Consider the following 24,240-nt stretch of genomic DNA (forward strand, 5'->3'; position numbering starts at 1 on the left):
GACCACTCTCTTTTCTCACACAAGTTTTTCAGTCTAATTAAGAAGTATGGAGATTGAAGGATAAGTTGCGTAAACGCTCTGTTCACTTTCATCATATGTTGCAGATCAGATTACTTTGTGCTGTTTATGTCACTGCACTTATTCTGTAGTCATTTTTAATTTCTCTATTTTGAAAATTCCAATCTGATGTTAACAGTTGTGGCCTTTTTGGACGACATGAACCTGAAGCAAACAAGTTGTTGTTTTTATTATTTGTGCCAAAAAGAGAGAAACTAACTATTTCTCTCTATATCATCTCATAGCAGCAAGATCTTTTTGGATCCTAAAAGCTATTGAGGAAACTGTGCAAATAGGCGGGAATCTATATTTTGTTGACAAAAAAAAAAAACATTTATTGGTGTTAAATGCAATAACAAGGAGGAAAAAATAAGTAAAATATTTAAATTACTCAACAACTAACTCAAGGCTACAAACTTCTCATACAACACCAATCTATGTGTAGCATGATCATCCGCCTTCATACAAAAATAAAGGCCAAGATTGAAACAAGAAGAGAACTCTTTACCTAAAATAGCAACAATATCTAAAATTTCTAGCCAAACTTATAACAAGAAGTAAAGAACAAGAAACAGTACTTAGATAGTCCTATTGAAACTACCATTTACAATTACAACTAACAGAATAGGCAGAGGCATATAAGACATGTCTCTCACCATCTGGATTCTAAAAAAGAAATGGTTCCTTAATTAGCAAGAACCTCCCAGATCAACTCAGGATCAAAAGAAGGCATTCTTGCGAGCGAGCAGCCGTCAAAATCCATGTCCTCTGGCGTCATCATTGGACAATCTCTAGAAACAGAGGGGGAAGAATTTTCACACTTCCAGAACCCATCCTCAGAGACAGTTGGTGACACCAATTCACCACCCCAACTATCATCAAAAACAATAGGTGATAAAGATGATGAGGATGGTGATGATGAATTTGAATTTACCTTCACCACTTTATCTCCCTCAGAATCATTAGCATCAACATTTTTCTTCTTGGCTGCAATCTTTTTGGCCCTCTCTCTTTTCACTTTTTGGCAAATAGCTTGAATCTTGGCGTCCACTGAATTCTTCAAAGCATTCAATCTATTGCAATCTGTGAATCCCAACTTGATGGGATCCTTGACATTTGGGAAATTCAATCGCGCATATTCGCCTCTGAGCTTATAAGCTGCACGATCATAAGCATAAGCTGCAGCTTCTGCAGTATCATAGGTACCTAACCAGACTCTCATTCGGTTCTGAGGGAGTCTAATCTCCGCGACCCATTTCCCCCAATGCCTTTGCCTAACTCCCCTGTATAGTTTCTTCTTGCTTGGAGCTAAATAATTGCTTGTCCGCACCGAATTTTGAAGTGGGCTTGCTAACAAATTGCGAGAAAACGAAGTAATCCTATTTGTTCTGTTTTCTTCACAAAATTTTTGCAAGAGATCTCTCTGGCGAAGATAGACAGAAGAGCCTAAAGGCTCAAAAATAGGGCCGGCAATGGTGTTTTCTGGAGGGCAATGAGAGAAAATTGAATCTAAGGTGCTGCTGCCTCCCGCCAAAATGAGTTGCGATAAAGAGGATCCGACATCGGGAGTGTTAGCGAATCCAAAAGGAACGTTGTTTTCCTGCATTCTCTCTATGGTTTGAAACAGACGAAACAGAAAGAATCGTGAAGAAAATGAATATGAAGGAAACAGAGAACTAAAAATTTGTCCCTTTCCTTCAAGAATCAAAAATGGGTTTTAGGAAAAAAAAGATAAAAGCAAAAAAAGGAGAAAATAGCTAAGATCTTGAAAACAGAGTGATTTGAAGAAATTTGTGAATTGAGGAAAAGATTCTAGAGAGCCAGAAAAAGAAAACTTAAAGCTGGAGCATTAATGGGCAAAAAGAAACACTAGTTTGAATTTGATTTCTGAAAGCTGAAAACCTAAGTGGCTATGGAGATAGGGAAGAATTAGAAGTCCTTATTTGAAGCGTCTAAAGAAGGCGCTTGGGGAGAACACTGGCTTTGCGGTTGGGTCCGAAGTAGGTATATTTATAGCAGCAGAGTAAAGGACTCCACAGTCCTCAACCATCTTCTAGCTGTTTCCACACATGACAGCTTTCAGTTCCAGGCGGATTGAACGCGTCCAAGTTGAAGAAAATATTGGCTGCCCAAAGACTGAACTGCCCTCACATTGATTTTTTTTTTTTTTTGGAATTATAATAAAATAAAAATAAGTTAATAATTATTAACACTGGTTTAACATAAAAGGATTATAATAAAAATATTTAGATGCCTTTGAAGAGAGAATGATAAGTTTAAATTGGTCATATTGATGGATAAAGCTAATAACTATATATTTATTTATTTATTCATTAATTTTCTAAAAAATATAAATAAAAAAAAATTTAATTATATAAATTTAATTTTATATAAAAGAATTAATAATTTTTTAATTATTAAAATTAATAAAAAATACAATATAATTATATTTTCATAAAACATATTCATTTATATAATTTTCATGAATTTATTATTTCATACAATATAATTATACGTGACATGTCACCTTTCATGAAGACTATTATTTATATTAATTATTAATTAAATTTTTAATTTTTTTTTAATTATTATTATTATTTACGATACTATCTTAACATTTATGATTCAATTTATTATTTCTTTTAAAATTTAATTTTGAAATTTTAAGATTTTTTTATAGTTAAATACAATATTTAAAAATTATTTATATTATTTTACAAATACTAATTACTTTTTATTTTTTTATTTTTTTAATTATCATTATTATTTAAAATACTACCTTAATATTTATAATTTAAATTATTATTTCTTTTAAATTTTAATTTTAAAAAATTAAGACCTTTTGTGATTTTATGATTAAAAGTAATATTTAAAAATTATTTATATTATTTTTTTAAAATTCATTTATATAAAAATATTATTTGTCATATGTTACCCTCCATAATAATAATAATAATAATAATAATAATAATAATAATAATAATAATAATAGATTATTGATGGCCATTAGTTTAAAAAAAATTATCATTAATTTGTAATCACATAATTAATTATAAATACTCTCCTTTATACTAATTATTATTTAATTTTTTATTTCTATTTTAATTATTATTATTATTATTATTATTATTATTATTTATAATACTAAATTAATATTTATGGTTAAATTATTATTTTTTTAAAATTTATTTTTTAAAATTTAAGACATTTTGTAATTAAATATAATATTTAAAATTATATATATTATTTTATAAATATTAATTATTATTTAATTTTTTTATTTCTCTTTTAATTATCATTACTATTTACAATACTATCTTGTTATTTATGATTTAAATTGTTATTTTTTTAAATTTGATTTTTACAAATTGTAACCTTTTATGATTAAATATAATATTAAAAAATTATTTATATTATTTTTTTAAAATTTATTTGTGTAAAAATATTATTTGCCATATGTTACCCTCCATAATAATAATAATAATAATAGGTTATTAATGGCTATTAATTTAAAAAAAAATAACCTTTAATTTGTGATCTCATAATCAACTATCATATAATTTAATCAACTTTAAATTATTTCATATCTTTAATAAATATTTTTGTTATTTTTTTTATATTTTTTAATTTTATTATGAAATATTTATTAAAAATTTTGAGAGACAATAAGTATAGTCTGCATAAAAAGTTATAAAAATAAAATATATAGATTTGACTTATTTTATAATTAATATGTATTATTTTTTATGTTAATAATTTAATATTCTTTTTATTTCATTTTTCTAAGATTTATTATTATTATTATTATTATTATTATTATTATTATTATTATTATTATTGTTATTATTATTATTATTATTATGACTAAGTAAATAGAAAATATTTTAATGTTATAAAAATTGTATTTGAATGCTTTTGTTGCCCTTTTCAATTAAATAATATCTAATTATAAATTATTTTTTTATTTAATAATGTAACAACTCAAAATTTTTAAATTATAAATAAAATAAAAAGGAAATATTATGTTATTAATATCATAGGATTTATTTGAATTGATTTTAAAATAAAGGAAGATAATAATAATAAATAAAGTAATAATAAATTAATTAATTAAAGTTAATTTAGTAAATGAGAATAAAATAATTAAATTTTCCTAGATTATATTTATTTTTATCATTACTAGAGTTTTATTAAACTTTAACATAATAAAATAATTTTGGACATAATTGTAAACCTATAAAAAGTTGAGGAAATAATAGTGTAATTAGAAGTAAAAAAAAAAAAGGGACCCAAAAACGCTACGCAAGACCCCCCCCCCCCCCAGCTCTCCTTCTCTTTGTCCCCGACTCTCTCTCCTCTCTCTCATTTTTCTCCTTGCCGGTGAGAGACCCCTACCGATGACCACCCCAGCAGCTCCAGCGTCGACCAGTCCACCTCTAGCAGCCATGAACGCCGGCCAGAAGAGCAGCAGCAACAGCGGGGAGCTCGACTAACCACCCAAAGGAGCGCGACGTGGGAGAGCTTCCAGGCCATTTTTTGGCCGTTTCCGATGCCGAGAAGCCTACAAGCGATGGCAGCGTGGCTTAGGCGTCCCTTTGGGACCTCCTTCGCTGGCGATAATGGGTTTTTCCGACGAGTCAAAGAGAAAGAAATAGGAGAGAGAAAATTTGTACAGTGGCTTTCCGGTCACTTTTCCGGCGATCCGACTGTCGGATCGAAAATCCGAGGCCACCGATGAAATCAGGATGACGAGATCTTCGAGATAGGACCGATTCCGCTCTGATCGGATACCGTTGGAAAAAGGCAATAATCCGACGGTCAAGATCGCTTGATGAGATTTTCGAACTTTTCGATTTTCAAAATTTAAAAATAATTTTATGATAATTATTAACAAAATTTGGACTTAATTTAGGTGCGATCGGATTGAGAATAGCTCACCGGTGTTGGGACTGCATTTTCAGCCAGATCCGGCTACCTAGCAGCCTGTCTCAGAACGTGGTCGATATTATAGTCAATCCTAACATTTTTCAGACATTCTAGATGCGTTTCAGGTGTCAGAATTGGCATAGGTAAATCCAAATTCCAAGTTACTCATTTTCAGCTAATACCGATTTAGAATAAAATTCATAAAATATTCGTGGATGATTAGAAAATTATGATTCCTTTTGCAATAGGCTTATAATATTATTAAGGATGCGAGGCAAAAAATTTAGAATTTTTAGAGCTTTTTGGAGTGAATTTTTATGAAATGTCAATTATGGGGACTAAAACGTCATTTTTTGAGTTTATGACTATTGTCTGATTTGGAGGGCCTAGGAGGAGCTATATGATGTTGATAAGATGTGATTGTGGAAATTGAGAATTTAGAAGTGTTATTTGAATCTTTTTGCAGGTTGGGTAGGTCCTAGGTACAGGGGATACTCTGCCGGATTTTCGGCACGACTTATGACATATTTGATCTTTTCTTAGTTTGTATTGAGTCAAATATATTAAATAATTGTAATGAAATTGTCAGGTGAGTAGGGACAGCCTTTCTCCTTCGCCCAGCCGCTACAGTGACCTCAATTTAAGTATGTCAGTAAAATATTAATTTTAATTATAATTTCGATATTATTATATGTTCAAGCATGTCTATGCATCACTTATAAATATGTATCTATGTAGTTAAACACTAGGCACGTTTTATATTGCATTCATAATTGTTGAAGTGCCATGGATGTTGTTTGTGATAATTTAGAGCAGTGTGTGTGCGTGGCGTGCGTGCGGTATGGTATTGGATATGGACAGGAATGCTAGACACGATTTGAGAGACACTCGCTGGGACCCAGTCCTTTGGGGTAGATACGGCTTGAGAGACACTCGCTGGGACCCCGCATTTGATTTATTAAGCGAAAGTCCGGCTTGAAAGACACTCGCTGACAGAGGTTGGATTAAGAGGGCTGTATAGGGGATCAGTTCCCATATATGTATTACTTGACAGTGTTGGGTGTGTGAGTGCTCTAAATTACCTTTTTGCTGTTATGATATGAAAATTATGACGATGTTGCATTTTCACTCCACATGGTGCATTAGCTTTAGATAGTTATAGAGATTATGATTAAAATTGGTATTTTACTTTCTAAGTCGAACGCTCACTTCTGTTCATTTATTTTTCTAGGCTACAGAAAGATTATTTGTTGTGGCTAACCTGCTCTTCTTATTCGCAGGTACATTAATAGTATTTAATGTATTTTGTATAATTGAGTTAAATTTTAGACTCCGCATGTGTTAGAAGCACTTATTTTTATTTTGAGCCTGTACTATAAAAGTTATATTAGACTTGTAAAATTATTAACTGTATGCATGATGGAATTGGATGAGGGAGCTGTGCTCCCATTTGAGTTATGACATTTTGATTATGTGGAGGGTGAGTTGAGCTCCTCAAATTATTATATATAGTGTTTACAGGTCGGGCGAGTAAAAAACTCCCCGTTAAATGGTCCATTTTATGGCTGAATTTTGTTCGGTTGAATTCTTGAAATTGGGCCCAAATGGGCTTTAGAGTTGGGTTGAGGAATAGTTAGGTTTACTACGGGTCTCGGGGGCTTTAGGCTGGCCCAGGTCCTAGTGCCGGTCCGACCCATAAGTTGGGTCATGACAAATAATTTTTATTTATTTGTATATATATAGTATGTCATATGAGACATGTGATACACATTAAACACTCTCTTCTTATCAAGTATTTTCATTTCATCTAAATGCTCTTAAATTTTTTTTTATTTTTGCTATTTTTTTATTATTTATTTTAAAAGTTATTAGTTATTATTGTCAAAATTTATTTATTTAAATATATTTAATTAATATGTATTTAATTATTATTTTTTTTATAAATTTCTTATTTAATATTTCTTAAACTTTTAAATATTTTATTTCATTATAATTATATATATAATGCAATTATAACTAATGTTTTGATTATCCATATTTCATTATCATTAATTTTAACATAATTATTTTCAAATTTTAATTAAATATCTATATTTTTAAGTATAAAATTTCTCTCAACTATATTGTTATATAGAAATAGAATTTTAAAAATTAATTATAAATATGATTACAACGAAAATTTAACTACAAATAAAAATAATTAAAAAAAAATTAAAATTACAATATTAAAATTATAGAATTTGTCTTTTGAAAAATATTATATATTTTTAATATTTATTATATTAATAAAAAATAACGGTATTTTAAAATTTTAATTTTTATTAAATATATTTATTTTATATTATAAATTTATATTAAGTGATAAATATTTTTGTCAAATAATTATTTTATAAAAAATATATTAGATTAATAAAAGAAATTTATATTTTTAAAAAATAATATAATAAAATGTTATATATATTTTTTTATTATTAAAATTAAATAATTTAATTCATTATTAGTAATTTAATATTTTTATTACATTAATAACAAAAAAAATATTATATTTATATATTTTTAAAAATGACACTATTTTCTTATTAATCTAATGTAATTTTTGTAATTTACAAGAAAAAAAATCAATTCACATAAGTTGTGAGATAAAATATAAAAATTTTATGAAATTTAAATTATTTTTTGAATAAAATATTTTTATTACATTTTAAAAGAAATAATTATGAAAATTATTATTAATATATATATATAAAGAATTAAATAGGTATTTTAATTAATTATACTATAAATTAATTAAAATTTATTATTGTAAATGATAAAAAAATTTTAAATTAAATTAAAGAAGGAAGAAATTTTAATTTAAAATTAATTTAATAATAATAATAATAATATATCTTATTTAAAATGTATTAAAAATTAAATTAAAAAATAAAAATTATAATTTATTCATGCATATCATGAATATTATACTAGTACCTATATAAAGTAGAAAAATATTCTCAAGAGAATGCCACATAACATTCTTTATTATATATAAATTATAAATTATTTAATAATTACTCTATTAATGTAACAATAAATAATTATATTATAAGGTAACTTATAATATATTTATATATATTAATTATATTTATATTTATATTATATATAGATAAATTTTAATTATTTCTATTATAAAATTTTTATTAAAAAATTTGAGATATAAAAATAATAAAAATAAAATTTAAAATAATTAATAAAAAAATTAAAATATTATATTATATTTTTATATATTAAAATAAAAAAAATATAAATTAAAATTATTAATAACAACTTATTAAAACATGGACAATTTCCGAATTATCTTACAATTTGATTATATAATTTATCCTAAAATGTAGGTCATTGTAATGTGGCTGTAAGCCGATGGAGAAGATGAAAACGAAGGGGGTTTCAAAACTTTGACTCCCTTTGGTCCCCACATCCGTACATCTTTGCTGCTAATCGCTAAAAAGTCACTTTTTCAATTTATTATGCAGAGTCAGAGTCTACAGAATCATTTAATATCTTCAAAACGACAATACTGTTATCTGCTTTTTGTATCGTTTCGTGTAGGAAAAAATCAATTTTCTCTTTGCCATTCTACTGTTCAACCTAAGATCTGCTTCAATGGCTGAGCTGCATCTTCTCTTTGCCATTTACACCCTTCTACAAAATCAATCTTCGCATTTTATTTGCCTAACTTTATAAATTCTGCTTTCATAGTTGGAATCCTGGATCATGAATTTTTCTTCTTTTTAAATTTTCTTAATTTAAATATAAATAATTTAATTTTCATTAAATTAATATGATAAACTTAATTGCCTATGAAATCTGACTTGTTATAAAGAGAAACACCATTTATTATAAAGAGAGAATGGATAGAGGGAGAAGTTTAAAGCTTTACCACGAAATGGGAAGGGCAAAGGCAGAAAATAGAGATAGTAGGTAAATTTAAGAAGCTTAATCGAGTGGGAAACTTTCGTAGTGGCATCCACGAATTTGGGGGACTCAAATGTCAAGGACAATATTTAATCATCTACTATGTCTAGCCATTTAGCACATTTGCCTCTGCCATCGCATTTCCGTTTTTGTTAATCTGTTTCAATGCTCTAAATTCAACTAGCTTTGTGTATAATTATATATGAATATGCCAGTGCAATAAAAAACGAATTACTTAATGGCTTGGCAGACCAAGCGATAGAGGTAAGTAATAAAGACGACAAGTGCACAAGACATAGGCAGTGATTGGAACTTGACAATGGGGTCAATAACCAAAAGAAGAAACCTACAGAACCTCACCAAAATGGGACCCAACTCAGTATGGTGCATTAAAGACGTAAAGGTGCTGTTGAAAAGGTGATAGATAATAGGGTTTTAAAGACAAAGCTCGCGAAAGGGCACACATATCCAGTGGCCCCAAATAAAAGGGTTTCTCCTATTTGCATGTGAACTAACCTAACTATTTCCCACAACTCAATCCTCATTGCTGATCTCTCCCAATCTTCATGTGGTGATGCTCTCTTCTATCCTTACCCATCTAGATTTTTCACTTGCTCTTTTGCTTCATTTTTCCAATTTTGCCCTTCACCCACGTACAACTTTGTGATTATTCAATTTAACTATAGGCTTTTAATTATCAACATTCAATTGAGAATACTAAATTAAATATTTTTTAGAGGGTTTAACAAATTAAAATTTAATAATATTAAAATGATTTAAAAATTATGAGATTTTAACTTCGAGTTTAAGGAGAAAAAAAGTCAAGGGATTTAAAAGGAGTAGTAAAATTGTCGGACAAGGTGGACTCAGTCTAACGTGCAATTGAGTTAGAAAAAGTTGTGTTTTGTCCGTATGCGGACTTTTGGTCACAAAAACACAACCGCGAAACGCCGACAGTTCTGGTGGTCCGGTCTCGTGTACCAGACACGTCGCAACCGTTGGGCCACGTTTCGATTTATCATTTCTGATAAGGAGAATTTTCACTGCATTTCCCAATCTCTCGTGATTCTTTTGCAATTTCGGCGTTGATTTTCTCGTTGACGTAACTAAAAGAGCGTAACAGAGTACGTGGCTTTTTTGAGCCACTGGTCCCAAATACTCGGAGTTCATTGCAATGGGCATGTGACGTAGTGATGATATCACAGAGGAGGTCGACATCATTGGATGGGCTCGGCGAGCCCAACATGAGCCTGGGCCCATGTAGCTGGAAGCAGGTGAAATTGTCGCCAGTTGGGCCCTAAAATGGTCCCCACATTTGATTTGAGGATGCGTTTGTGGGATTGTTACGTGGTCATCGCGCGTTAGGGATCTCTTGAAGATTTGATGAGAGTTCCTCCTGAATAAGCAAAAGGTGTGGCAGAGGAATAAATGCTAAAAAGACCACAAATTTTCAAGATGCAACTTGTGATTTTAATTTATCTCTTAATTATATATATATAGCTACGATTTAAATTTAAAATTTTATAATTTAAAAATAATCTTCATATTATCAAATTAAAATTGATAAATTTTAATTGATTTTAATTTTAAATTAAATCAATCTATTTTGAAACAATATTATAGGGAGTCATGGCGGGCCTAAGTGGCTAAGTCCACCGAAACTTGTAAACAAGTTGAAACAAAACAGAGAAAAAGGCGAAATATGGTTGATTTGTGAGGTGAGAACTCATGGGTAAGGTGAGATTTCAAATCAGTGTATGAATCCACCGCCTTTTTGACAATCATCGTAGGGTTTTTTTGAGGATAAAGTTCGGCTTTTATTACAAAATTGACGAGAAGTGGTTCGGCATCAAGATTTCAAGGATAGAATATAATAAAACTTTGTCATCTTCTTCTACCTATCGATGGTCCTTATAGTATTGACATCTTTGGTGTTATTTTTTCCGATGGTAGTGCAATTGGACCTACCATGATGGCTTTGTCTTCCTTTTATGAATGGGTCCATAGCGTATTTCTAAGACTTGCATTTCATCCAATTTTAGATTAAGCAATATATATATATATATGTATGCGATGAAGTCAAATTATTTCCATTTCCTTTAAGCATCTAATATAAGCTTAAAAGGCAGATCTGAACATGCAAAAATTTCAGAAGAATACTTGGAAATATTTCTCAACAATAAATGGATGATTCTCTCTGCTCTATCCATTAATAATGGAGGAAAATTGTCAAACATAGCGATGGGCAGAAGAATGGATGTGAGGACCTGAGCCCCCGCTCCTTTCATTTCAATGAGCTGTTCTTGGTAGTCAGGGAATATTTGAAATTTTCTGCTTTTTTATTCCATCTCTACTTAGTCAATTTCCTGATCTCATTATTATGATAATTTTGGACTTGAGACTAAAAGAAATCATCACTTTTTTTGAAAAACTTTAATAATCTAAGACTTTATAATTCTATATATGATTAATAGTACCACTGAATTAAAATGTTATTTAATTTTTTTTTAATAACTTCTGATGACAACCCATTTCTCAATTTCTCAAAATACCTACATATATGCATACAGATTAAGACTTGCATGGCTATCTGTAGAACTCTAATGGAAACCTCAGCATAGGGTAAGTTGACTTAGACGCTTATGTGACCGACTTGCACCACCGCCGATGCCATGTGGAGGTGTCTGTGGAGGTCAATGATTGAGAGGGAGATGTTATTGTTAAGGGGTTTTAGTTAGCTCGGACAATTAATTCAGTAGGTTGCCATATCATCTGCAGAAAGTCAGCCTACCATTGCCATGTCTTCAGTGACATTTCACATTTCATTTACGGGCACTGTAAACAGGATCATGCAATTTTGACTTGCTAGAGTTAGGTTTTTCAAATTTCAACTAGAAAATAGAAATCCTGTAATTAATCAGCCAGGCTGGCCTGGAAATTGACCCGTAACCATTCTGGACCCCTGTCGGTGGCCTTGATTGGGTCAAGCCCAGTCTACATGCACGGTTCATGTTGCCCACCCATTTTGATTGTTAATATTGGGCTAATAAGAAAGGTGTCGCAGTGCCATCACTGAACCATGATAAGGTTTTAGCTGAAGGAGCCCAATTGCTGCTTGGTCTATTTGATATTCTCAAGAAAAATGCATTCTTAAATATATTAAATTTTTTTCATTGCATATTGTAATCTTTGTTTATGTTTATGATTTAAAATTTTTTATATGTAATTTTAAAAAATTTCTATACTAATCAACTAATAAATTTTAAAATATTTTAATTTTTTTTGTTTTCTTAAGTATATATATTATATAAAAATTTAAGATATCCCTTATAAATTAGTATAGACTATAAAATATAATCATTTATATATTATTAATTTTAAATTGAAACTATAAATATATACAAATGTATTCAATGGATCTGTCATTGCAAATATTTTTTTATAAATCAATGATTATGAATTTTATATATATATATATATATATATATATATATATATATATATATATATATATATATATATAATGTAGTATACAATGAGAGTGAAGAAATAGAAAATTTTATTCTTTATGACATTTAAGTAAATAAGGATATTATTAATATATATTCTCTTATCATTATATTTTCATATATTAAAATAAAGTAATAAACTTTGATGATTAATTAATTTAAAATTAATTTATATAACAAAATTTTAAAATAAATTAAATTTTATCTTTTATTTTCATATTAATCAATTACCACGGGTATTTTTTGCAACTAATATTCTTCTTACCTTCCTACATTTATATATAGTATAGATTATAAATAGATTGTAAATTACAGATAGATTAATAATATATTTTTTTATTTTTTATTTATTAATTTCTTATTTTATTTAATTAAAGTTTAGTATAAATATGATTTATATAAACTCTAAAATTAAGAATTTTAATTTTATATAAATTTTAAAATTAATTTAAATAATAAAAATTATAATTATAATTAATTTTAATAATAAAAAATAATTTAGACAAAGTCAATATTTCTCTCCTCTTTTATACATTTATATATAATATAAATTAATTAAGAATATTAAAATTTGTATTATAAAAAAATAGTTAAAATTAAATTAAATAAATTTTAATTATAAAAATTTAAAATAATAAAATATGAAAAGAATTATATTTTTTTGAATTTTTTTTAATATTAAAATCCTAATGTTATGAGGTTGTTGTGTCACCGTTAAGAAACGTCCCTAACATCTAATATATCAGGAACAAAAATGGACCATTGGGCGAACAAGTTCATCATTTCGTTTTTATGTGAAAATAACAGCTCAACGATACTAAAATTTGACATTAAACTTAATGATTCAAATCAAATACATATTTTGTAATAATTCAAACCTTAATATTTTTCTTCTTTTTTTAAAAAAATTATGATCCTAATTATGCAAATTTGTTAACTTTTTTGTTCTAAGTTATGCAAGCAGTCCTTCTAAGTTATGCAAGCAGTCCTTTAATTAATAGATACAGAACTGGGTTTCCCTCAAAATATAGAAACAAACCGCGATCTTTAGTTGGGTATGATTCTTCTGCTGCTTACAGTTGACACATCTCTCGCTGATTCGAAGGTAACTAATGAAGAATTAACATTAATTTAGCCTTTTATAGTGCTTAATGTATTCATGGTGTAGTTTTAATTGGTTATGGACTATTGAACTAGGCAAATGTGAGTGCAAAAAATGATTTAGATCTGCAATCAAATAACATAAACGTTTCGAATGAGCAAGCTGGTGAATCGGGCTCAGTTTCTGATTCTAATGAAGTTCGTAAAGAAAAGAAAAATAAAGTAAATAAATTAAAGGAGATAGCTGATGGTGGTAAGAAAAATAATGATAATTCGAGTGGCCAATCTGGGTCCAAAAAAACAGATAATTTGGAAGAGGACACAAATAAGTTCAATGAGAAATCACAAGCGGAGAGTGATGATAGTAAAAAGAAGACTACGCCTAAAGAGAGTGGCAATGGAGAGGAGTCAAGGCATGCGACAAAGGGTTCTCATGTTGAAGAATGTGATCCATCTAACAAGTGCGCAGATGAGGAGAAGAAATTGGTTGCTTGTTTAAGAGTTCCAGGAAATGTTATGTGTTCAGTTCTCTCAATTCATACATGCTTAATCCTGGTTTTTGCTAATTTTAATCATTTTGCCTGATTTACTGTGTTGTCTATCTATATGCAATGAAATTAGATTTTCATTGGGATGCAATCAATGCTAGCAAGCCAACTGATCGGAATTTACTTTTGGAATATGTGATAATTGAGTATCTATAGGAGAATATGAAAATAAAGAATAGAGTTATCAGCTGTAATATGTTGCAAAGGTAGGAGTTCCCAATCTTTTGTATTATCTTTGCGGTATATGGATTTGCACTGAAATTTATTGATTTACTTCTCTTCTTATTTCCAGATCCACAATATTCACTTTTAATTCAGAATAAAGGGAACAGCCCTCTCACTGTTACTATTTCTGCTCCGGATTTTGTTCAACTGGAGACAACAGAAATTCAACTCCAAGCAGAACAAGATGAAAAGGTATTTATACACAATACTGTAGCTGTTCAAAACATTGTAGGAGAGCTTTCATGTGATGGTTTTATGGGTTCTGAAGTTAATCCATCTTGGTCCCTCATAATTCATGTCTATGTACCATTGATCAAGAACCAATTTGCTTTCGGAATTTTTTTTCTAAATTAATATGTTGGTGAAAATAGGCAGACTGTTGCTTGAACATGTTGCTTCATGCAAGACTTAATAGCTACTCTTACTGGAACAGTTGTTGAAACCTCATTAACAGAAGATATATCAAATAGGGCTTCAAATGCCACTTGAAGTTACAACAAGTTTTGCACTTTTAGGCTTATGGAACTTCATTGTAGGGCTTTTAACCCAGAAAGAGATTGAGCTTTCATTCTAACTTCTGTCGCAATATTTATGTAGGAGCGGGAACTGATTGCGAGCAACATTTTTATTCCTTTGCTCAATGCATTAGAATTCCTTTGTTATCTAATTTATTCAGCATTGCTACTTCAAGCAGATTATGCCTTCTAGTTCTTGTACCGTGTGAAGGCTTATATCTCCTTGCCTGAGCTGCTAATGTTAAGTTTAATCTAATCCTAACATTATGATTATGCATTGTGACCACATAACTTACATGCTTAGCATTTGGGGTATGGACTGCAAAATCTATAGCCCTTCTTTCCTTTATGATGACCTGTGAAGTAAATTGCATTATTTGTTTATCATTAATGTTATGTGAGACTAATTTTCAATCAAAATAGGTCTTCCTTGTGAACTTTTAGTCTTTCTAGTTTTCTTGTCTTGATGTAAAATAACCTTATTCACAACAAAGCAGTTGTTATTTACCTACATAGTGCATTCTGATTTATATAACCCTTCAGGTGAAGGTCTCTATCACAAGTGGCGGAAGTGACCACTCAATAGTTCTAAGGGCAGGAAAGGGTCATTGCAACCTGGATATAACGCATTTGATTGCTGCCAATTTTGGCAAGGGGTTGGATAACTCTCATAAGCCTACTTACTTAAACTTCTTGTCACGAACCCCTACCATTGTTGTCTTGGCCATTGCTACACTGCTAATACTGGCAGTAGGTTGGATGTGCATCAGCTTCCGGAAGAAGCAACTCTTCAGCAGAGGCTCTAAGTATGAAAGGCTAGACATGAATCTGCCAGCTTCTAGTGGGGGAAAAGCAGACTCTGAAGTTAAAAATGGATGGGATAACAGTTGGGGTGATGATTGGGATGACGAAAAGGCACCTAAGACACCATCACTATCCGTTACCACAAGCCTGTCATCGAAAGGCATTGCCTCACGACAATTGAGCAAGGAGGGATGGAAAGATTAGCTGACTATAAAACAAAGGGGAAAAAGAAGACATCATAGATACAATTTCCATTTTTTTGAACTTTCTTTTTTGTTTAATAGGTAGTCTTTTCATTCTCTTTTCCCCAGTGGGCATAGATACTTACAGATCAGTCTGAAATTTCAACTTACTGCTACTTTTTTCACTCCAATCCTATATAGATTTTTTACGGAGCAAATGGATTTTTGGTCCTTCCGATGACTGCTAAACTTTCAGCATAAAATCATTATGATTTTTATCAGGTCAAGAATGGGAATGGCAGCACCACCGGCAGCAATCCAGCATTTTCCCATGGGTGAACTGCACAACATCAAGCAACACTTGTTGCAGAGATACCTTACGACTTGGTAATGTCTTGAAGTGGACGATTAATTAATTTTTTAAATAAGAAACTACGGAGATCTCTACCAGAGGAGCTGAATTGTTGCCTGGATCATCATCACTGGAGTATCTGTGGGCTGCATGTCCTGGTTCCTCAAATGAAATTGATTTTGTTTACCAGAAATCTTTTCAGACACAAAGCAAATATAATCCAACTACGTTGGGTCAAGGTCCAGCCCAAGCACATCAAAACTTAACTTTCGGAGCAATCCATGCTATGAGTAAAATTCCGAATGTCTTTAAGTCTTATTCCGATCAATTTATCACTTGCGGTATTTTTTTATTTTTTTTTATTGAAATTAAATTTGAGAATTTATAATTTTAAAAATTACTCTAATATTAATAAATTAAAGTTTGAATTTTGATTTTTTAATGACAAAATGTAATAACACATTTAATTATACTTTATCAAGAAGTGATAATATCTGTGAGTAATGCTATATTGCGTATCTATTATGTGAAAAAATTTATCAATTTTCTTTTTTATTTTTTTTTTGTCTTACATCAATCATAATATTACGCTTGATAAAATTTATTAAATATGTTTATTTTATTATTAATTTTATATTTTTTATATTTTCATATAATATTATACCTTTTTATATAATATTACCTATTTTTATGTAATGATATAAAATTAGTAATAAATAATTGTATTTAATTAATATTAATAAGTGTAACATTATAATCATTAAAAAATAATATTATAGAAATATTTAATTTTTATGATAAATTATATAATTATTTCATTGATTCACAATAAATTCAAATCAATTTGATCTACTAAACATATATGGGTAACTTTAATTAACTGTTCTTCAATTTTGATGTTTGTTTCACTTTCCTTCTTATTATTAATTTGTTACTACAAATTTTTTGAAATTTAATTTTATTTTACAAAAATTACTCTAACCTATAATAACAAATGTACAAGTTAAAAGCCATAAAATTACTCATTTACCTCTCTCTCCCTCAAAAAGAATAAAATCACCATTTTTCCCTCTTTTCTTTTTTTTTTATTTTCTTACTTTTATAATTAAATTAACTAATAATTATTAATCAATAAAATTATTTTATTATAAGTATTTTTTAATAAAATTATTAATTATAAACATTTTATTTCTTATTTATTAAAATTTAATTTGTAATAATAATAATAATAATAATAATAAAATTTAAATTTTTCATCAATATTTTAGTTTGTATATAAAAATAAAAATGAAATAATAAATATTAAAGTTTATAAATTTTATTATAACAAATTAAAAATAAAAGGTAGTTGTGAAATATCCTTCAAAATTGATATTACCCATCCAAGATCGAGTCAAAAAGTCAGTACTCCGCTGAAAAATTCAACATCACAATCAAAGTGTCAACGCTTGATTAAAGAATCAAACCAAGCGTAAAATTGCTTGGGTAACACAGCTTGAACAGAAGTCATATTGAATGAAAGATCACTCGAGCAACCCAGACTGAATAGAACCTCAACCGAGCAAAAGAGAGCTAAAAGGTTAATTAGGTTCAGATGCTCACTCGATAAGCTGAGCACTAGCAACATCATTCAATGATATGAATTGATTTTTAGAAGGAAATTTCGAGATAATAACTCAATATCTAAGATTCATATAGATAGCTATAATGACTATTTAGTTCTTTTATCTGTAAATATGAGAAATAATTATTAATTAGCTATGCTTGCTCTGTTAAATTTTTTATAAAATTATTACTTTCATTACCTGAATGATCAATAGGTTATCGATATCACTATTTCCTTTTGTCTATAAATTTACTTGGCAATTAAACTAGTTTTTAAATACTCACAATAATATAAAAAATTAAGACAATATTGATAAAAATTACCCAGTATATCCGAATATCTAACACATAAGATGAGGGAGTTTTGGAAGCTGCTCTTGCCAAGTGTTCTTAGGATAGTCATTAGACAAATCTAAAAATTTTTATTAAATATTAAAAATACTTTAATGTCGGATTTAAGGGAGTCACTATTCCAAGTTAAAGCACATATTGTGTGCTGGAATCTTAACCTTATCCTCTTAAATGAGGAATTGTTTAAGCTGATTATGAATTATGACTATGTACAAGACAACATATCCATTATTTCTTCTCCGGAAATTTTATAATTATTTTATAAATAATTACTCGCCCTTCTTCTGCCTTGCTTTTTTCTTTTTTGTTCAACTGTAAAAACGGAGAATTCTCCGAAAGTCATAGTCAGAGCCTCTCTAGATTTAACATTCGAAATTTTACTATTTTATTTTTAACATAAAATTCATTACAGACAAGCCCTTAAGGATGTTAGGAATTCGGTACCAACGTGTCCTCCTTCTATTAGCCCACTTGGACTCAGCACGTGCAGTTGCATTCCATTTATTACGTTCTTTACATGCATGAGGAACGGCATCACGTGGTGGGTCCCATTCAGATTGTCAGTTGGCACGTGCACTCACATGAGCAACGTTTGCTTTCCTCCTCTTTCGATTACACGTTTCCCGTCTTCCACGGATTCGTGGGGCCCGAAAATCACCGTTGATTGCGATTAGAGAGCGTGGCAGCTTTTGTGGTGGGGGGGTGGGGGTCTGGACTCCACAGATCGACATGAGTTACTTGGGTAGTTGACGGCTGAGATCTCCTCCACATGACATTGCTATGGAATTTGAATTTTTCTTTTTTTTTTTTGGCTAATAGCGAGTCGCCGACTTCATGGACTTACCTTAGGCTGTTTCCTATGTTATTATTCAGTCAATCATCCGTTTGTTTTTCTTATAGGAAAGAAATAAACTTCATATATATAAATATTTATAATATAAAAAAAATTCCCTTAAAATTTAAAATAAAAGCCAAAGAATCTTGAAGCCAAAAAACTCCAATTACATCACAGTATTATTTATTTATTTATTTTTTAACAGCAATGATGATAGACAGTTAGAGAAGAACAAAGGTGCACGTAATCCAGGGAAGCTGCGGGGAGCAGTCCAAAGAAACTTGGGCATTTTGCTCATTGTGGGGCTCTATGCTGTGCTTGCTTCAGTCTCGGTAAGTTACTTTCTTAGACTTGCCTACTCGCAAAACATCGGGCATCAAAAGGAGCATCCCCTTCCACAAATCAATATATAATAGATAATAGATTTTGACTTTAAAGACTGTATAATGTCGATTGTAATGGAGATTTTCAATCAATCTAACGATGTAGTGTGATTAAAAAATTTTCATGATGAAATAATTTCATAATATTATGATCAAATTAAATTATAATTATTGATGATATGATATATCAAATTTATTACATTGTTTTAAACTCAAAATATGAGTGTTATATAATTTTTTAATTATAAATAAAAATTATCAATGTATTATATATAAAAAAAAAAACTCTCAAAACCATATCATATGATATAAAGAACTACTCCTTTATTTATTTTTTCTTTTGTTCTTTTTATTTTTTCCTCTATTCTCATTTTTTTAATCACCATTGAGTATTTTCATGGATGGCAATTCATTTCTTTTTTATTTTTTCTTAATAATTTTTAAATTTGTATCCATATATAATAGATTTCAAATATATCTGCACAAATCTATCATTATTGATAGCTTTTTAGTAAATAAATCTTTAGATATGTCATTATCAATAGGTTTTGAATTTTTATAATATTTTCTCATATTTAATAGAATTATTATATATTTTTGTTATTAAGATATTTTGTTTCTATATATATATATATATATATATATGAAGAACCACGACAATGAGAATAAAGAAGAATCAACATATACTCCAAAAAATGAAGGTTTAGAAACGTTGAAAAGTGAATATTCTCCATCTCTATAAAAGTAAATCAATCCAATATTCACGTTGCAATTCAATGATATCTTAATTGTTGAATTCACCCGAAGCCCTGTCAATTCAGCAGAAAGTGCTAAAAATCATAGGCAATTATTTATATTTACACATGAAAATGACCCAAATGGTTGATTGATATTGTGCATATTTCTGAGGGAAATTCTTTTTTTTTTTTTTTCCCTTGCAGAAAAGAGAGGTTTTTGATTGAATGGGTTTCTATGTTGTGGGGCTACAGACAAGGATTTCTTACGTTTGATGAAGAAGTTGGGTGGGTAAATACTAGGTTACCATTTGTAATTTGGCTTCTAAATTTTACTTTATATTATATTTTAGTTTCTGAAATTTAAAAAATAAATTATTTAATTTTAAAATTTTATACTATATTACACTTTAATTTTTAAAGTTTGATAAATGAATTATTTAGTATTTATGATTTTTATATATAAAAAAATTTAGTCCTTTTAGTTTTATTTCTTATAATAATTTTATCGAATGATTAAATTATTCTATATATTAAAATTACAGAGATAAAAATGTAATATAATATAAAATATAAATATTAAATAATTAATTTTTAAATAATTAATTGTAAATGATACATAATTAAGAAATGGAAGCACCGAAGCATCACTTTCCTTCCGGATTTAGTGGCGGGCTGGCATGCCATATAATGGACACAAGCTGTTTGATAGAAGGAGAGGGTGTCGATAATTGAAATAACAAATCAAAAGTCATTAGATTATGAATAAATTTTAATTAAATATTATTTAACATAAAAGTCATATAAATTATATGCATTAATTAATTTTAATTATATGCATTAATTAATTTTACATAAATATTTATAATAAATAAATATACTCATAATTAATAAAGGTTATTAGATTGGCAGATTTCTCCGTGACTGACTGACTCACTCGTGGTCGTGGCTCCATGTATTTGATTTGCGTCGTCAATTTTTTCATAATTTCAATTTATAAAAATCTTGCACTAAATATGATGATTTTGTCTTGTTTTTTACTGAAATAATTGAAAAATATATGGCATGGAACAAAATGAAATGCGATTGCGAGTGAGAGTGGCAGAGGAAAAGAGTAGGGAAATAGCATAGCACATCTACAGAATAAAGGGCAATATATGTGGGGCATGCATGTATTATCCCCCATAATGTCCTTTGTTGGGAGCGTGGTCTCTTGCGCCATAAAAGCTCTCACGTTCTATACATTCTCACTAGGAGACATGTACATATCATATGAGATCAACATGGGACCATGTGTCTCTCACAAGGGCCACATGTCCTTCACAAGGGTTTTTTCTACACGTGTGAGCACGGCTCCAAAAGTTATTGTTGATACATTGTACGCATGTTACAGTTTTTTTCCATTTTCTTCTTCTTATCAAGTTGACTATTTTATTTATCTAGTAGATATAATTAATAATTGTTAGTGATAATTATTATTATTAACTTATTTAATGATTAATAATTGATAATAATTAATTTATATTAATTATTATTATTAATAACATATAAAATGATTAATAAAGATATATATATATATTAAATAAAATTTTTATTATTAAAATAAATATATAATTGTTGTTTTATTATATTATATTACTTATTTTATTATTAAAATAAAAAATAAATAAATTCTTTAAAAAAATAATTAAATAATTTTAAAATATAATTATAAAATAATAAAATAATTATTATCGTTAATAAAGAAAAAACTTATAGCTAATTTGAAGTTATTAAATGTAAAAAATGTATTATTTCATAATAAATAAATATTTTATATTTTTTGTTATTAATAAAAAATATTTTAATAAAATTGTAATATGATAATTAAGATGTGAAGATTATAAATAAAAAAATAAAAGTATTAATAATATTAATTTTTGAATTACATAAAAAAGGATAATATTATTTAAATAAAAAATAAAATCAAATCAGCTATCAACGGATGAGAAACAACTCTAAAAATAGATATGATACAAATTGTAGAAGATGGACATCTTATCAGTTATTTATCACCTATCAGCTCAATTTCTTTTTAAGTTTATCAAACACTCTAATTTATTTATTTGGGTGTCTATTGACTATCAGCTGCATCAAAAAAAGTGTACCAAACACCCCTTAATGAGCAAACATTTGGCCCTATTGCATGCTTTGCCTAAACTACTTTTATAAACACCAACACCACCACTTTTTTTCTATTTTAATACACAATCCATTGCCATTGTCTTTGCTGAATTGAATTTTCAGAAATGGATTCCTGAATTAAGATTCTTTGAGATTGAAAATACTGTTTCTTTCTTGTATTCCTCTCACATTCCAAGTTCTATCTTGTTGCTGAGGAATAGCATCTTTCTTAGAAGAGTTTTTAATCTAAAAAGAATGTTGGCCCCTTGTAAAGATACAAGAAAGAGACCCTGGCTTAAAGATATCAAACATATGTTATCCTTAAAGCACATGCATGTTGTTAATCTTCAGCTTCAGAGTCCCTCATGCTTCTCTATCAGACTTCATCGACTCGTATTATTGCTTTTATTGTCAGTGCCCCATCCTGTCCACCGCAGCTCGCTCTTATCAAACTTACAGAGCTCTTGCTAAAACCAGGCGTATTATTGCTTTTTTCAGATTAATTTTATATAAGCAGTTGTTAAATTTTGAATTATTTGACATTTGAATTTGGGTTAGAGTGTGAAATCTTGAATTTGATGTTAGTGGGCATATCCCAATATTTTTCAAAAGAGAGCCTAACCCAAGAAAAAGCTGTATGAGAAAAACAGGGCCATTAATTTAGGGCACTAAGGTTCTTAACCAACAACAAAAAGACTTGCACATATGAAAGCAAAGGGAAGCCTTTTTACTTTTCTCATTGGAGGCTTTGCTCAATTTCCAACCATTTTTTATCTACTGCCACTATTGCCTTTAAGAAACACATTATCTTTTTTTAATACCATTCAGCTACCGTGAGATCCTCTGCATTCGTTTGTATCCCACACCACGTGGGATCCATTTAATTTTTTTAACTCTTAGTGCTACGTGGCAACATTTTAGATTTGCGTTGGAGTCACCGGCTAGTCCCGTTTTACCGTTTGGCACAACCGACAGCCAGTAAAAACAGGTGCTGTCATTGGGAACTGTATAATGCTTCCGTGGCCGTAACAGAACTGGCGACAGCCGGTCATTGCGGAGGCTTTGCCTCTTGGACTAGTGGCACGTGTGAAGAGATTACTGTTCCCATTGCTTTTTTAAAAAATTAAAAAAATAAAAAAAGCGAAAGACGAAAAAGAAAAATAAAAATAGGATTTTTATCTTTTTCCTTCGGCGGAGAATACCGTTGATTGCGGTTGGAATAAAGCACTCTGACATCGGACGCCCTTTTTTGACCACATCTCCCTTTATCATTTTCTTTTTTAAAAAAAATAAAAAATAAAAAAAATATATATATAGCAGGACAAAATAGTCCACAATTTTAGTTTAGTTTTACAGAAATGCCATGAACGGAGAACTGTCGGTGACATAAAATACTAATATTTCCAGTCGAGGAAATACCATTTTAATCCGAATTGAACTAGCCATTACTCTTTAATAAGGGAATTTGAGCCTAAAATATAGGGGCATGGAGCAGAGTTCTTTGGCACAGGCAGCAATTACTTTGGTACAAGGCTAATAATTCTACTTATAACAACAAACAATTTACAAGCATTAAAGGTATTAGGTTTCCAACACGTGATTTCGCATACAGATTCATAACTTTCACAGCTTGGTAGATTGAGAACACTTAAATAAAAAGTATTTTTCCGGTAGAATTGAAACAAATTAATGCACATGCCTCATTTTAAAATTCCAATCTCGATATTCATTAATTTCCAGTTATTAAGCACATGGTTGAAATTTTAGTGTTTTTCTTCTTTTTCTTGCCAATTGGAAGGTTTCCCATTAATGCTCTGAACCTAATTGGTGGCGGAGCAGCTTTAGGTTCTTAAGAACCTAATTAGTTGGCATAAAAACATTTTATTTATGTAAAAATGAGTTCGGCAATTTTTAAATTTAATATTTATGTAATGATTTACTTCAATTATATGTAAAATTTAATTAATTTTATATGATAGAAATATGAACTTTATAT

General features: G+C 29.0%; 3 protein-coding genes across 3 annotated transcripts; 2 read left to right on the forward strand and 1 right to left on the reverse strand.

The window, feature by feature from the left end:
* Positions 1-422: 422 nt before the first annotated feature.
* Positions 423-2,170, reverse strand: LOC110637035 (ethylene-responsive transcription factor ERF061). The gene has a single exon (XM_021786958.2). It carries the CDS (start codon positions 1,661-1,663, stop codon positions 743-745), a length of 921 nt encoding a protein of 306 aa, XP_021642650.2. The 5' UTR covers positions 1,664-2,170; the 3' UTR covers positions 423-742.
* Positions 2,171-13,423: 11,253 nt separating this feature from the next.
* Positions 13,424-16,039, forward strand: LOC110637064 (uncharacterized). Its single transcript, XM_058138740.1, has 5 exons — positions 13,424-13,551; positions 13,644-14,060; positions 14,168-14,301; positions 14,388-14,512; positions 15,379-16,039. Exons 1-3 carry the CDS (start codon positions 13,504-13,506, stop codon positions 14,249-14,251), a joined length of 549 nt encoding a protein of 182 aa, XP_057994723.1. The 5' UTR covers positions 13,424-13,503; the 3' UTR covers positions 14,252-14,301; positions 14,388-14,512; positions 15,379-16,039.
* LOC131174716 (uncharacterized) lies at positions 14,258-15,843 on the forward strand. Its single transcript, XM_058138508.1, has 3 exons — positions 14,258-14,285; positions 14,388-14,512; positions 15,379-15,843. Exons 1-3 carry the CDS (start codon positions 14,258-14,260, stop codon positions 15,841-15,843), a joined length of 618 nt encoding a protein of 205 aa, XP_057994491.1.
* Positions 16,040-24,240: the final 8,201 nt, after the last annotated feature.

This window comes from Hevea brasiliensis, chromosome 16 (genome assembly GCF_030052815.1).
Source record: "Hevea brasiliensis isolate MT/VB/25A 57/8 chromosome 16, ASM3005281v1, whole genome shotgun sequence".
NCBI lineage: Eukaryota > Viridiplantae > Streptophyta > Magnoliopsida > Malpighiales > Euphorbiaceae > Hevea > Hevea brasiliensis.